Genomic DNA, 15,934 nt, shown 5'->3' with positions numbered 1-15,934 from the left:
TTAATCCTCATTTTAGAGATGAGGTAACTGAGGCCCAGAGAAGTGAAGTGCCTTGCCCAAAGTCACACAGCTGATAAGTGGAGGAGTCCGTATTAGAACCCATGACCTCTGACTCCCAAGCCCGGGCTCTTTCCACTAAGCCACGCTGCTTCTCAATAATAATAATAATAATAATGATATTTGTTAAGCGCTTACTATGTGCCAAGCACTGTTCTAAGCACTGGGGGCCATGCAAAGTAATCAGGTTGTATCTACCCCAGTGCTTAGAACAGTGCTTGGCGCATAGTAAGCGCTTCACAAATCCTTTTCCCCTTCTAGACTGTGAGCCCATTGTTGGGTAGGGACCACCTCTATATAATAATAATGGTATTTGTTTAAGCACTTACTACATGCAAAGCACTGTTGTAAGCGCTGGGGGTGGGGGGTGTTACAAAGTGATCAGGTTGTCCCATGTGGGGCTCACAGTCTTAGTCCTCATTTTACAGCTGAGGGAACTGAAAGGCACAGAGAAGTGAAGTGACTTGCTCAAAGTCACACAGCTGACAAGTGGTGGAGTCGGGATTATAATAATAATAATAATAATAATAATAATAACAATAATGGCAGTTGTTAAGCTCTTACTATGTGCCAAGCACTGTTCCAATCTCTGGGGGGATACAAGGTAATCAGGTTGTCTCACATGGGGCTCACAGTCTTAATCCCCGTTTTACAGATGAGGTAACAGAGGCTCAAAGAAGTTAAGTGACTTGCCCAAAGTCATATAGCAGACGTGGCGGAGTTGGGATTCGAACCCATGACCTCTGACTCCCAAACTCATGTTCTTTCCACTGAGCCACGCTGCTTCTAGAACCTATGACCTCTGACTCTCAAGCCCGTGCTCTTTCCACGCTGCTTCTCTATGTGTTGCCGATTTGTACTTCCCAAGCGCTTAGTCCAGTGCTCTGAACCCAGTAAGCGCTCACTAAATACAACAGCAGCGTGGCTCAGTGGAAAGAGCCCGGGCTTGGGAGTCAGAGGTCATGGGTTCAAATCCCGGCTCCACCAAGGTAATCAGGTTGCCGACTTGTACTTCCTAAGCGCTTAATCCAGTGCTCTGCACACAGTAAGCACTCAATAAATATGATTGAATGAATGAAATCCTCTGACTCCCAAGCCCGGGCAAGTCACTTCACTTCTCTGGGCCTCAGTTACCTCATCTGTAAAATGGGGATTAATAATAATAATAATAATGATGGTATTAATTAAGCACTTACTATGTGCAAAGCACTGTTCTAAGTGCTGGGGAGGTTACAAGGTGATCAGGTTGTCCAACGGGGGGCTCACAGTCTTCATCCCCATTTTTCAGATGAGGTAACTGAGGCCTAGAGAAGTTTAGTGCTTTTCCCAAAGTCACCCAGCTGACAATTGGCGGAGCTAGGATTTGAACCCATGACCTCTGACTCCAAAGCCCATGCTCTTTCCACTGAGCCATGCTGCTTCTCTAAAACTGTAAGCCCCACGTAGGACAACCTGATCACCTCGTAACCTCCCCAGCGCCTGGAACAGTGCTTTGCACATAGTAAGCGCTTAGAGAAGTAGCATGGCTCAGTGGAAAGAGCACGGGCTTTGGAGTCAGAGGTCAGGGGTTCGATCCCACCTCTGCCACTTGTCAGCTGTGTGACTTTGGGCAAGTCACTTCACTTCTCTGAGCCTCAGTTCCCTCATCTGAAAAATGGGGATGAAGACTGTGAACCCCTGTGGGACAACCTCATCACCTTATAACCTCCCCAGTGCTTAGAACAGTGCTTTGCACATAGTAAGCCCTTAATAAATGCCATCATCATCATCATGGGTTCAAATCCCGCCTCAGCCTCTTGTCAGCTGAGTGACTTTGGGCAAATCACTTCACTTCCCCGGGCCTCAGTTCCCTCATCTTGAAAATGGGGATGAAGACTGTGAGCCCCCTGTGGGACAATCTCATCACCTTGTAACCTCCCCAGTGCTTAGAACAGTGCTTTGCACATAGTAAGCGCTTAATAAATGCCATCATCATCATCATCATCATCGGTTCAAATCCCGCCTCAGCCACTTGTCAGCTGTGGGACTTCGGGCAAGTCACTTAACTTCTCTGGGCCTCAGTTCCCTCATCTGGAAAATAGGGATTCATTCATTCATTCATTCATTCAGTCGTATTTATTGAGCACTTACTGTGTGCAGAGCACTGTATTAAGCGCTTGGGAAGTACAAGTCAGCAACATATAGAGACGGTCCCTACCCAACAGCGGGCTCACAGTCTAGAAGGGGGAGACAGACAACAAAACAAAACACATTAACAAAATTAATAGAATAAATATGCACAAATAAAATAAATAAATAGAGTAATAAATACGTACAAACATATATACATATATACAGGTGTTGTGGGGAGGGGAAGGAGGTAAGGCGAGGGGATGGGGAGGGAGAGAGGAAGGAGGGAGCTCAGTCTAGTGAGCTCTCAGTAGGGCTTTGAAGCCCTGGAGCCCCACGTGAGATAACCTGATCACCTTGTATCCTCCCCAGCGTTTAGAACAGTGCTTGGCACATAGTAAGTGCCAAAATTGTTCGGTTTGTTTGTAGCCCCCTCCTTCCTCTCCCCATCCCCATTCCCCCCGCCTTAGCTCCTTCCCCCCCACAGCACCTATATATGTGTATATATGTTTATGTACATATATGTTTATGTATGTATATGTATATATGTTTGTACGTATTTATTGCTCTATTTATTTTACTTGTACTTGTACTTTATTTTACTTCTAGACGGTGAGCCCACTTTCTAGACTGTGAGCCCACTGTTGGGTAGGGACTGTCTCTATATGTTGCCAACTTGTACTTCCCAAGCGCTTAGTCCAGTGCTCTGCACACAGTAAGCGCTCAATAAATACGATTGATTGATTGATTGATAGTAAGCGCTTAATAAATGCCATTATTATTATCTCATTATGATCATTACCGTTGTTAGGATTGTGAGCCCGCTGTTGGGTAGGGACCGTCCCTATATGTTGCCAACTTGTACTTCCCAAGCTCTTAGTCCAGTGCTCTGCACACAGTAAGCGCTCAATAAATACGATTGAATGAATGATTGGTCGCTCCGGCTCCTGGTCGGCGCGGGCCGGAATTCCGGTCCGGGTTTTCGGTGGCGCCGGGCTGGCTTTACGGACCGCGCCCGGAAAACCCGGACCGGATTTCTCCGCCCTCTGGAGCGGAGCCGCGGCCTCCGGACCCTGGAAGGATCCCCAGTGGCCGCATCTTCTGGACCGGCTGCGGTGCGGGACGCTAATAATAATAGTAATAATAATAATAATAATAATAATAACGATAATAACAATAATAATAATAGTATTTATTGTGTATATATGTATATACATACATATATACCTGTATATATATATATATACCTGTAAATATGTTTGTACATATTTATTACTCTATTTATTTATTTATTTATTTATTATTTTGCTTGTACGTATCTATTCTATTTATTTTATTTTGTTAGTATGTTCGGTTTTGTTCTCTGTCTCCCCCTTTCAGACTGTGAGCCCACTGTTGGGTAGGGACTGTCTCTAGATGTTGCCAACTTGTACTTCCCAAGCGCTTAGTACAGTGCTCTGCACACAGTAAGCGCTCAATACATACGATTGATTGATTGATTGATTGATTAAGCGCCTACTATGTGCAAAGCACTGTTCTAAGCGCTGGGGAGGTTACAAGGTGATCAGATTATCTCACTTGGGGCTCGCTTAGTACAGTGCTGTGCACACAGTGAACACTCAGTGAATAATAATAATAATGACATTTATTAAGCGCTTACTATGTGCAAAGCACTGTTCTAAGCGATGGGGAGGTTACAAGGTGATCAGATATTATCTCACGTGGGGCTCGCTTAGTACAGTGCTCAGCACACAGTGAGCGCTCAGTGAATAATAATAATAATGGCATTTATTAAGCGCTCACTATGTGCAAAGCACTGCTCTAAGCGCTGGGGAGCTTACAAGGTGATCAGATTATCTCACGTGGGGCTCGCCTAGTACAGTGCTCTGCACACAGTGAGTGCTCAGTGAATAATAATAACAATAATAATGGCATTTATTAAGCGCTTACTATGTGCAAAGCACTGTTCTAAGCGCTGGGGAGGTTACAAGGTGATCAGATATTATCTCACGTGGGGCTCGCTTAGTACAGTGCTCTGCACACAGTGAGCGCTCAGTGAATAACAATAGTGTCATTTATTAAGTGCTTACTATATGCAAAGCACTGTTCTAAGCGCTGGGGAGGTTACAAGGTGATCAGATTATCTCACGTGGGGCTCGCTTAGTACAGTGCTCTGCACACAGTGAGTGCTCAGTGAATAATAATAATGGCATTTATTAAGCGCTTACTGTGTGCAAAGCACTGTTCTAAGCGCTGGGGAGGTTACAAGGTGATCAGATTATCTCACGTGGGGCTCGCTTAGTACAGTGCTCTGCACACAGTGAGCGCTCGGTGAATAATAATAATAATGATGACATTTATTAAGCGCTTACTATGTGCAAAGCGCTGTTCTAAGCGCTGGGGAGGATACAAGGTGATCAGATATTATCTCACGTGGGGCTCGCTTAGTACAGTGCTCTGCACACAGTGAGCGCTCAGTGAATAATAATAATAATAATGGCATTTATTAAGCGTTTACTATGTGCAAAGCACTGTTCAGGTTACAAAGTGATCAGGTTGTCCCACGGGGGGCTCACAGTTTTATTCCCCACTTGACAGATGAGGCCACTGAGGCACAGAGAAGTGAAGTGACTGGCCCAAAGTCACCCAGCTGACAATTGGCGGAGCGGGATTTGAACCCATGACCTCTGACTCCAAAGCCCGGGCTCTTTTCCACTGAGCCACGCTGCTTCTCTAAGGTTGATGGCTCGGTCCCGCCTGCACATCCATCAGGTTCCGCCCTCCCACCCACCGGTCCCGAAGACCACCCGCCCCCCCGCTATGTATATATGTTTGTACGTATTTATTACTCTACTTATTTATTTATTTTACTTGTACATATTTATTCATTCATTTCATTTCATTCATTCAGTCGTATTTATTGAGCGTTTACTGTGTGCAGAGCACTGTACTAAGCGCTTGGGAAGTACAAGTTGGCAACATCTAGAGACGGTCCCTACCCAAAAGTGGGCTCACAGTTTTATTTATTTTATTTTGTTAATATGTTTTGTTTTGTTGTCTGTCTTCCCCTTCTGGCCTGTGAGCCCGCTGTTGGGTAGGGACCGTCTCTAGATGTTGCCAACTTGTACTTCCCAAGCGCTTAGTACAGTGCTCTGCACACAGTAAGCGCTCAATAAATACGACTGAATGAATGAAAGGTGATCGGGCTCACAGTCTTAGCCAGCTGTTGGGTAGGGACCGTCTCTGTATGGTGCCAACTTGTACTTCCCAAGCGCTTAGTACAGTGCTCTGCACATAGTAAGCGCTCAATAAATACGATTGAATGAATGAATGAATGAATCCCCATTTTACAGATGAGGTAACTGAGGCACAGAGAAGTGAAGTGACTTGCCCAAAGTCACACAGCAAAGAGCCCGGGCTTGGGAGTCGGAGGATTTCATTCATTCAACCGTACTTATTGAGCGCTGACTGTGTGCAGAGCACTGGACTAAGCGCTTGGGAAGTACAAGTCGGCCACATATAGAGACGTTCCCTGCCCCACAACGGGCTCACAGTCTAGAAAGGGGGAGACAGACAACAACAAAAAAAAAGAGGATGTGGGTTCTAATCCTGCTCCAACACTTGTCTGCTGTGTGACCTTGGACAAGTCACTTCACTTCTCTGTGCCTCAGTTCCCTCATCTGTAAAATGGGGATCAGGACTGTGAGCCCCACATGGGACAACCTGATTACCTTGTATCCCCCCCCCCCCCGAGTGCTTAGAACATAGTAAGCGCTTAACAAATACCATTATTATTATTATTGCCCCTGTTGTTGGGTGGGGACCGTCTCTATCTGTTGCCGATTTGTACTTCCCAAGTGCTTAGTACAGTGATCTGCACACAGTAACGCAGTACACAGTGCTCTCTGCACAAGAGCTAGAGGTCATGGGTTCTAATCCCGCCTCTGCCACTTGTCTGCTGTGTGACGTTGGGCAAGCCACTTCACTTCTCTGGGCCTCAGTTCCCTCATCTGGAAAATGGGGATGAAGACTGTGAGCCCCCGTGGGACAACCTGATTACCTTGTACCCCCTCCTCCCCCCTTCAGCGCTTAAAACAGTGCTTGGCACATACTAAGGGCTTAACAAATACCATCATCATCATTATTATTATTATTATCCGACTCTATCACTTGTCAGCTGTATGACTTTGGGTAAGTCATTTCACTTCTCTGTGCCTCAGTTCTCTCATCTGTAAAATGGGGTCTAAGACAAATACCACTATTATTATTATTATTGCCCCCGTTAATAATAATGATGATGGCATTTATTAAGCTCTTACTATGTGTAAAACACTGTTCTAAGCACTGGGGAGGTGACAACATGATCAGGTTGTCCTATGTGGGGCTAACAGTTTAATCCCCATTTTCCAGATGAGGGAATTGAGGCCCAGAGAAGTGAAGTGACTTCCCCAAAGTCACACAGCTGACAATTGGTAGAGCCTGGATTTGAACCCATGACCTTTGACTTCAAAGCCCGGGCTCTTTCCACTGTGAGCCACGCTGCCGTTGTTGGGTAGGGACCCTCTCTATCCATTGCCGGTTTATACGTCTCAAACGTTTAGTCTAGTGCCCCGCACCCAGGAAGCGCTCAATAAATACGAAGCAGCGTGGTCATGGGTTCAAATCCAGCCTCTGCCAATTGTCAGCTGTGTGACTTTGGGCAAGTCACTTCACTTCTCTGGGCCTCAGTTACCTCATCTGTAAAATGGGGATTAAGACTGTGAGCCCCCCTGTGAGACAATCTGATGACCTTTTATCCCCCCAGCGCTTAGAACAGGGCTTTGCACATAGTAAGCGCTTAACAAATACCAAAATTATTATTATTATTAAGAAGGGAGGTGATGAAGGAGGGGGCAAGGTGATACCTGTTATTAGAGAAGCAGCGTGACTCAGTGGAAAGAGCACGGGCTTGGGAGTCAGAGGTCATGGGTTCGAATCCCAGCTCCACCACATGTCTGCTGTGTGACCTTGGGCAAGTCACTTCACTTCTCTGTTACCTCATCTGTAAAATGGGGATTAAAACTGTGAGCCCCGCTTGGGACAACCTGATCACCTTGTATCCCCCCACACCCCACCCGCCCCAGCGCTTAAAACAGGTCTTGGCACATAGTAAGTGCTTAACAAATGCCATCATTATTATTGTTATTATTAGAGCAGTGCTCGGCACAGAGTAAGTGCTTAACAAATGCCATTGTTATTATTATTATTAATAGAGCAGTGCTCGGCACATAGTGAGTGCTTAACAAATGCCATCATCATTATTATTATTATTAGAGCAGTGCTCAGCACATAAAGAGTGCTTAACAAATGCCATCATTAGTATAATTATTATTATTAGAGTAGTGTTAGGCACATAGTGAGCGCTTAACAAATGTCATCATTATTATCATTATTATTATAACAATTAACAAATGCCGTCATTATTATTATTATTATTAGAGCAGTGCTCGGCACATAGTGAGCGCTTAACAAATGCCATCATTATTATTATTATTATTATTCTTAGAGCAGTGCTCGGCACATAGTAAACGCTTAACAAATGCCATCATTATTATTATTATTAGAGCAGTGCTCGGCACATAGTGAGCGCTTAACAAATGCAATCATCAACATTATTATTATTAGATCAGTGCTCCACACATAGAGAGCGTTAACAAATGCCATCATTATTATTATTATTATTAGAGCAGTGTTTGGCACATAGTAAGTGCTTAACAAATGCCATTATTATTATTATTAGAGCCATCATTATTATTATTATTATTAGAGCAGTGCTGGGCACATAGTAAGTGCTTAAATGCCATCATCATGATTATTATTATCATTATTAGAGCAGTGCTCGGCACATAGTGAGCGCTTAACAAACGCCATCATCATCATTATTATTATTAGAGCAGTGCTCGACACATAGTGAGCGCTTAACAAATACCATCATCATTATTATTATTATTAGAGCAGTGCTCGGCACATAGTTAGCGCTTAACAAATGCCATCATTATTAGAGCAGTGCTCGGCACATAGTGAGCGCTTAACAAATGCTATCATCATTATTATTATTATTAGAGCAGTGCTCGGCACATAGTGAGCGCTTAACAAATGCCATCATCATTATTATCATTAGAGCAGTTAACAAATGTCATTATTATTATTATTACCATTATTAGAGCAGTGCTCGGCACATAGTGAGCGCTTAACAAATGCCATCATGATGATTTATAAAACTGATAAACTGATAAACTGATAAACTGATCATGATGATTTATAAAACTCCCCTTTTAGACTCCCCCCTCCCCCCCTTTTAGACTCCCCTTTTAGACTGTGAGCCCACTGTTGGGTAGGGACTGTCTCTATATGTTGCCAATTTGTACTTCCCAAGCGCTTAGTACAGTGCTCTGCACATAGTAAGCGCTCAATAAATACGATTGATGATGATGATGATGATGATTTGTATTATTATTCGATCAGTGCTCGGCACATAGTGAGCACTTAACAAATGCCATCATCATTATTATTATTAGAGCAGTTAACAAATGCCATTATTATTATTATTATTATCATTATTAGAGCAGTGCTCAGCACATAGTGAGCGCTTAACAAATGCCGTTATTATTATTATTAGAGCAGTTAACAAGTGCCATTATTATTATCATTATTAGAGCAGTGCTCGGCACATAGTGAGCGCTTAACAAATACCATCATGATGATTATTATTATTAGGGCAGTGCTCGGCACATAGTGAGCGCTTAACAAATACCATCATGATTATTATTATTATTAGGGCAGTACTCGGCACAGAGCGCTTAACAAATGCCATTATTATTATTGTTATCATTATTAGAGCAGTGCTCGGCACATAGTGAGCGCTTAACAAATGCCATCATGGTTATTATTATTGTTATTCGAGTAGTGCTCGGCACATAGTAAGCGCTTAACAAATGCCAACATTAGTATTATTATTAGAGCAGTTAACAAATGCCATTATTATTATTATTATTATCATTATTAGAGCAGTGCTCGGCACATAGTGAGCGCTTAACAAATGCCATCATGGTTATTATTATTACTATTCGAGCAGTGCTCGGCACATAGTGAGCGCTTAACAAATGCCATCATGATTATTATTATTATTATTATTATTCGAGCAGTGCTCGGCACATAGTGAGCGCTTAACAAATGCCATCATCATTATTATTATTAGAGCAGTTAACAAATGCCATTATTATTATTATTATTATTATTATCATTATTAGAGCAGTGCTCGGCACATAGTGAGCGCTTAACAAATGCCATCATGGTTATTATTATTGCTATTCGAGCAGTGCTCGGCACATAGTAAGCGCTTAAGAAATGCCATCATGATTATTATTATTACTATTCGAGCAGTGCTGGGCACATAGTAAGCGCTTAACAAATGCCAACATTAGTATTATTATTAGAGCAGTTAACAAATGCCATTATTATTATCATTACCATTATTAGAGCAGTGCTCGGCACATAGTGAGCGCTTAAGAAATGCCATCATGATTATTATTATTACTATTCGAGCAGTGCTGGGCACATAGTAAGCGCTTAACAAATGCCAACATTAGTATTATTATTAGAGCAGTTAACAAATGCCATTATTATTATCATTACCATTATTAAAGCAGTGCTCGGCACATAGTGAGCGCTTAACAAATGCCATCATGGTTATTATTATTGCTATTCGAGCAGTGCTCGGCACATAGTAAGCGCTTAACAAATGCCATCATCATTATTATTATTAGAGCAGTTAACAAATGCCATTATTATTATTATTACCATTATTAGAGCAGTGCTCGGCACATAGTGAGCGCTTAAGAAATGCCATCATGATTATTATTATTACTATTCGAGCAGTGCTCGGCACATAGTAAGCGCTTAACAAACGCCAACATTAGTATTATTATTAGAGCAGTTAACAAATGCCATTATTATTATTATTACCGTTATTAGAGCAGTGCTCGGCACCTAGTGAGCGCTTAACAAATGCCATCATGATTATTATTATTACTATTCGAGCAGTGCTGGGCACGTAGTAAGCGCTTAATAAATGCCAACATTAGTATGATTCCTGCCCCCTCCCCGCGGCCTGCAGGGCTGCAATCCCGGCTCGGGCCGCCAGGGGGCAGCAGGGATAGTTGCAGCAGCAGCAGCAGCAGCAGCATCTCGGCGCGCGTACACACTCACACAACACACACACACACACACACAACACACACACAACACACACACATATACACACTCTCTCTCTCTCCCGCACACACACACACATCCACACAGGCGTGTACGACACGCCGAGAGAGCTATAGAGCATCCCTCCCGCACGCCCTGGAGCGGGGCGGTGGCTCAGCGTGCCCTCTGCCAGGCTGGTGCCCTCTGTGCCAGGCTGGTGCCCTCTGTGCCCGGCTGGTACCCTCTGTGCCAGGCCGGTGCCCTCCTCCGCCAGCCCGGTGCCCGGCCGGCGCTCAGGTCCCGCTGCAGCCCTCGCCACCGATGTGCCAGCTGGGCACCTCCGAGCGAGCAGGGAGCGGTTGGCACTGAGCTGGGGTTGGCACTGAGCCCCCGGGGGGGAGTTGGGCAGGAGGGCGGCGGCGGAGGGGAGCGGCGAAGCCGGGACGATGTACCGGGATCCGGAGGCGGCCAGCCCAGGTAAGCAGGGCCCCGGGGAGGTGAGATGCCCGGGCGGACGAGGCCACCCGGTCCCCCGGACCAAGGGGGCAGTGCCAGCCGGGCACCGCCCCCGAGCCCTCCTCACAAGGCGGGGGGTCCCACCTGTGTCCTCCCGGAAGACTGCGGACCAGCCTCGGAAGCCCATCTCCTCCGGGGAGCCCTCCGGGCTTCGCTCAGCCATTCATTCATTCCATTCAATCGTATTTATTGAGCGCTTACTGTGTGCAGAGCGCTGGACTGGTCCAGTCCCCCGCTCCCCGCCTCGCTGGGGGCGACCCGGGGGAAGGGGCGACCCCCTGACCTGTCGCCCAAGGGCGGAGTGAGGCAGAGAGGGGAGCCCCGGAGCCCCTGGGTGGCACCTGCTTCGCTTCTCTGTCTCCCCCTTTTAGACTGTGAGCCCACTGTTGGGCAGGGACCGTCTCTATATGTTGCCAACTTGGACTTCCCAAGCGCTTAGTGCAGCTCTCTGCACACAGTAAGCGCTCAATAAATACGATTGATTGATTCAGAAGGGGTAGAGGGCCCGTCCGGGCATGTGCCCCAGGGAGGAAGGGGCCAAAGAAAGAGTGCAATGCCAGCGCTGAATTGAGAAGGTACCTGCGGGCCAGTGGGAAGCCGAGCATGGCCATCAGAGAGGTCCGACGGTGGAAGGTGGCAACTGCCGAGAGGGATGGGGTGCCAGGGTGTGTGGATTCGAGGGGAGGAGGTAAAAGGGACAAAGCGCCGCTTTGTCAAAGCAGAGGTGCCAGGCATTCTGCCCAGAGTCCTGGGGGAAGTGCCCCTGGCTCCCCAAGCTGGCTAGAGCCCCCCACCCCCGTGCCCTGGAATTTGGGCATCAGCTCCGGAAAGCAACCCTGACCCCGAGGATCCTCACACGGAATGAGGTCCCCTTCTGGAACTCATCTGTCCCCTCCCTGGGATACCGGTTCTCGTTGGAACAGACAGGCGAACCTGCCGGCCCCACCCCTGTCGATTCCTGCAGCCCCGGGGCTGGGGCACGATTCCAGGGACCCTGACCCCACTGGCACCCCCACCCTCCACCCCCAGCCCAAGAGACGGTTTCAGGGAACTTGAGAACCCCTGACTCCAATGCTGCACTCGAGGACATGAGGGTCCAGGACAGGGGAAGGTGGGGCCCCCCGGCTCTGCTCTTTGGGAAGACTCAAACAGCCACTTGGGCTTGGAGATTGAGTTGGGGGCGGGGGGAGGTGAGGAGGTTGGATGGGTGGAGATGTACACCTGGGGAGACACTGTCCACCTGGGGTGACACTGTCTACCTGGAGAGATGTCCTCAGCCTCTTCCCCTCCAGGGAGAATCCCACCCACCCGACTCTCGGTGAAGCCGCCTTCCTCAAAAGGAGGGAGGGTGGGTCGCTCCCCCAAGCCCCCTCCCAACCAGTTTCAGCCCCCATTCAATCGCCTCTGCTCTCCCGCCCCTTAGGGCTGGGGAATCAGTGGGCACAAGCCCTCCATCCTCATACCCCACTAAAGGAAACCAGTTCACTGAGACCAGCAAATCATCCCAGGAGGGTGATTTTGGGGAGGGACCATCCCACCCACTCCCTTCTTTCCTCAGGAGCAGAGCAGCATTCCCCCCTCCCTCCCCCGCACCCCATCCTGCCCCTGGTTCAGGGGCATGGAAGGTTTCTTCCAAATTCCAGGCTCGCATCACTCGCATGGCTTAGCAGGCTGCTAGCAAGGCTCCCCTGGGCAGCGTCTCAGCTCTCCTGGTGCCCGGCAGTCTGCTCAGTGCGCTGGAGAGAGAGGGGGGAAGGGGAGCTGGGGTTGGGGGACAGTTCTCTGACCCGTCCCCGAAATGCCAACAACCCCCTTTCCTCAGTCTCCCCCCACCCCGGTCCTTTTGAGTTGCTCACCAGTGCCCACCCAGCTACTGGCCCTAAGGGAGCCACAGATGCAGTGGCCCAAAGAAAGCCCACTGTGCGCCCTTTCTGATCCCCAGATAACCCCGCTGACTAGCCTATGTGGCCCATGTGAGAGCAGGAAGGGGAGGTCACCAGCCCAGGGGTGCCCAGGGATGCAGAGTGCCCTGGGCAGCCTGGGGCCAGATCCCGGCCTGCTTCAGGTGGCTGCAGCCGGCAGGGTCGGAGTGGCACCTAGAACAGGTGGACGTTTGTGTCCCAGCTGGAGGGAGGGTAAACTTCCTATTCCTCTGGATTTGCCCTGGATCCAGCCCCAGTCCCTAGCTTGACGGTTGCAATGAGCAGGGCCTGGACAGACTGCCCACCCCGACTACTGACCTAGGCCACTCTACCCTGCCCCCTCCCAGCCCCCTGACCCCACCCCACCTCACCCAGGGCCCTTGGCATCACACTGCCCTCCCCCCAAGCTCTCTCCCTCTCCACTGCTCTGCTGCCCTTACCCCGGGGATCCCAGGGCCCCACCCTCTCCCCTCCCGGGGGTCTCCTTCATCACCTCTGGGCCGGCACCAGGCCCAACAGAGACCTGCAAACTCATTCTCCTTGTTAGTCGGGCCCTATTCCAGCCCGCCCCTGCCCTTCTCCCCAGGGGCCGGACCCGCCGCACGCTAGCAACGACTCCTCCCTCTCTCCATCCTCCCTCCATCCTCTCTCCCCAGGACCGGTCCCCCCTCCCCGCCATGCTGCTGCTGCTGCCAGCTTTTAATTTCTGTTTATCCCTCCTCTCCCCACCCACCGGTTTTTTGAATCTGCTTCTCCAGGTGGGCCCCCTTCTGCCCTTCGTCTCGGGGTCTCCGGGCTGCACAGAGAGGGAGACGCTTCTCCCCCGCTCCCCCAGCTCTCCAGGGCCTGGTGAAGTGTTGGGGGGGGGGGGCTCCCCATCCTGCTCCTTCCTAGGAGGGCATCCCTTTGCAGGGAGAGCCCCACCCACCCTTGCCTGCCCCATGGGCCTGGAGCGGAGGAAGAGCTTGGGGGACCCCTCCCCATGGTCTCTCCCCCTCCCTACCGTCTCTCCCCATCCTCCCTGTCCTCTGTTCCCGAGCCCTCTGGGGCTCCACTCCCGGGATCTATTATGGATGAATTCGGCAAGGGAAAGCTTTTGGAGAGAGCATAGCAAGGGACTGTGGGTAAAAACCAGAGCTCATTGTACAGAGGAGAACAACTCCTGCAGACACTAGGCTCCCTCTCCCCTTTCCAGGCGGGGGTCCCGAGTCCTCCAACTCTTCCTCCCCCGACCCACCCCAATGCTGGCCCTCCCCTTCCTCGAACTCCTTCCCTTGGCCTGTGGCCCCCAGCCCCTTGTCCTTTCTCCTGCTGACTGTCCTGTCTCTGTTCCCTTTTCCTTGGCATCCCCCTACCTGCCCATCTCCTGTGTGGGCACTGGTCAGACCCGTAGCTGCGGCCGGCCTAGGAGACCCTGAAACGCACAGGGAGGACAGGGAGGGAAGGAAGGAAGGAAGGAGGGAGGGGTGACCTTGCGGTGAATCCGTGAGTCTAGAGAGGAAGAGGACACGTCTAGTGAGGGAGCCCGAGAAGGTGGTGGGAGGGGGACTTTTTTTGGGGGGTGAGCATAGCTGGCTGGGTCTCTCTTCCCTCCCCCTGGGGACATCAGTTCTTAGGGATGGTTTAGGGGTCACGATGCCTGTGTGGATGGGAACCCTCTCCTCGCTATGGGCAGGGAATGTGACTGTTATATTGTTATAGTGTACTCTCCCCAGTGCTTAGTACAGTGCTCTGTACACAGTAAGTGCTCAGTAAATATGATTGACTGACCGACTCTCTTCCCCGTCCCCGGCCAGCTTAATCTTTCCAATTGGTGTTCGATCCAAACCTCAAGGCCAGTGTAAGGGTCTGGGGGTCCTGAGGAAGTTTCCACTGCCCTCATGACACCCCTAGTCAGAGCCTCCCCCCCACCCCACCCCCACTTGGTATCACCCCTTGAGGCCAATCAATCATAATAATAATTTTGGTATTTGTTAAGCGCTTACTATGTACAAAGCCCTGGGGAGGATACAAGGTGATCAGGTTGTCCCCTGTGGAGCTCACTCTCTTAATCCCCATTTTACAGATGAGGTAACTGAGGCACAGAGAAGTGAAGTGGCTTGCCCAAAGTCACACAGCTGACAAGCGGCAGAGTCGGGATTTGAACCCATAAACTCGGACTCCAAAGCCCGGGCTCTTTCCACTGAGCCACGCTGTTTCCCCGCGCTAGTAATGTGCAGTATGCTGTGCTTGGGATAGTACAGTATAACAGATGTAGGCACGTTTCCTGCCTACAAAGAGCTATCAGTCTACAGCCCACATCCAGCCCTTCCTCTGTACACACATGGTTCCTCCTTGGCTCCTTGGCTTCTAGACTGTGAGCCCACTGTTGATTAGGGACCATCTCTATATGTTGCCAACTTGTACTTCCCAAGCGCTTAGTACAGTGCTCTGCACACAGTAAGTGCTCAATAAATATGATTGATTGATTGGCTCCTCTCTGTAAGGTGATTCCAGCCCAGCCCAGACTTCTGGCTGAATCCAGGCAGAGAAGGGCACACTGGGTGCTCCTGGTGGGCCCAGGTAGGCTGGAACAGTGGCAGGTGTGGACGTGCCCTGCTATCCTAGGGCATGACACCAGAGCAGGATAGGTGCCCCCTCTGCCAGCTCTACGGAAGGGGTGAAGAAGAGATGGGGGCAGTGAGATGTCTGGGCAGGGCAGGAGTTCCTCAAGTAGGAGGGTGAAGGAGTGGTCAGTGCAGGGCCCCTAGTGAAGCAGCATGGCTCAGTGGAAAGAGCCCGGACTTGGGAGTCAGAGGTCATGGGTTCAAATCCCGGCTCCGCCGCTTGTCAGCTGTGCGACTTTGGGCAAGTCACTTCACTTCTCTGGGTCTCAGTTACCTCATCTGGAAAATGGGGATGAAGACTGTGAGCCTCACGTGGGACAACCTGATCACCTGGTATCCTCCCCAGCACTTAGAACAGTGCTCGGCACATAGTAAGCGCTTAGCAAAAACCAAAATTATTATTATTATTAGTGTAGTGCCAAGTGGCCTCTTTCAGTCAGCTGGAGGGGCTGGGCTGGGGTCTTACTCTATTTATTTATTTATTTATTTTGT

General features: G+C 49.1%; 1 protein-coding gene across 5 annotated transcripts in view; it reads left to right on the top strand.

The window, feature by feature from the left end:
* The first annotated feature begins 10,457 nt into the window (after positions 1 to 10,457).
* SYT7 (synaptotagmin 7) overlaps positions 10,458 to 15,934 on the top strand; it is a 122,119-nt gene continuing 116,642 nt past the window's right edge. For all 5 annotated transcript variants that reach the window (XM_038764251.1, XM_038764250.1, XM_038764248.1 and 2 more), the window contains exon 1: positions 10,458 to 10,875. In XM_038764251.1, the coding sequence (XP_038620179.1) occupies positions 10,845 to 10,875 (31 nt within the window). In that variant the 5' untranslated portion in view covers positions 10,458 to 10,844. The remainder of the gene's footprint in view (positions 10,876 to 15,934) is intronic.

Source organism: Tachyglossus aculeatus, chromosome 22, assembly GCF_015852505.1.
Source record: "Tachyglossus aculeatus isolate mTacAcu1 chromosome 22, mTacAcu1.pri, whole genome shotgun sequence".
NCBI classification, from domain to species: domain Eukaryota; kingdom Metazoa; phylum Chordata; class Mammalia; order Monotremata; family Tachyglossidae; genus Tachyglossus; species Tachyglossus aculeatus.
Note: the sequence above shows the minus strand (reverse complement) of the source record. Positions and strands in the feature narration are given on the sequence as shown.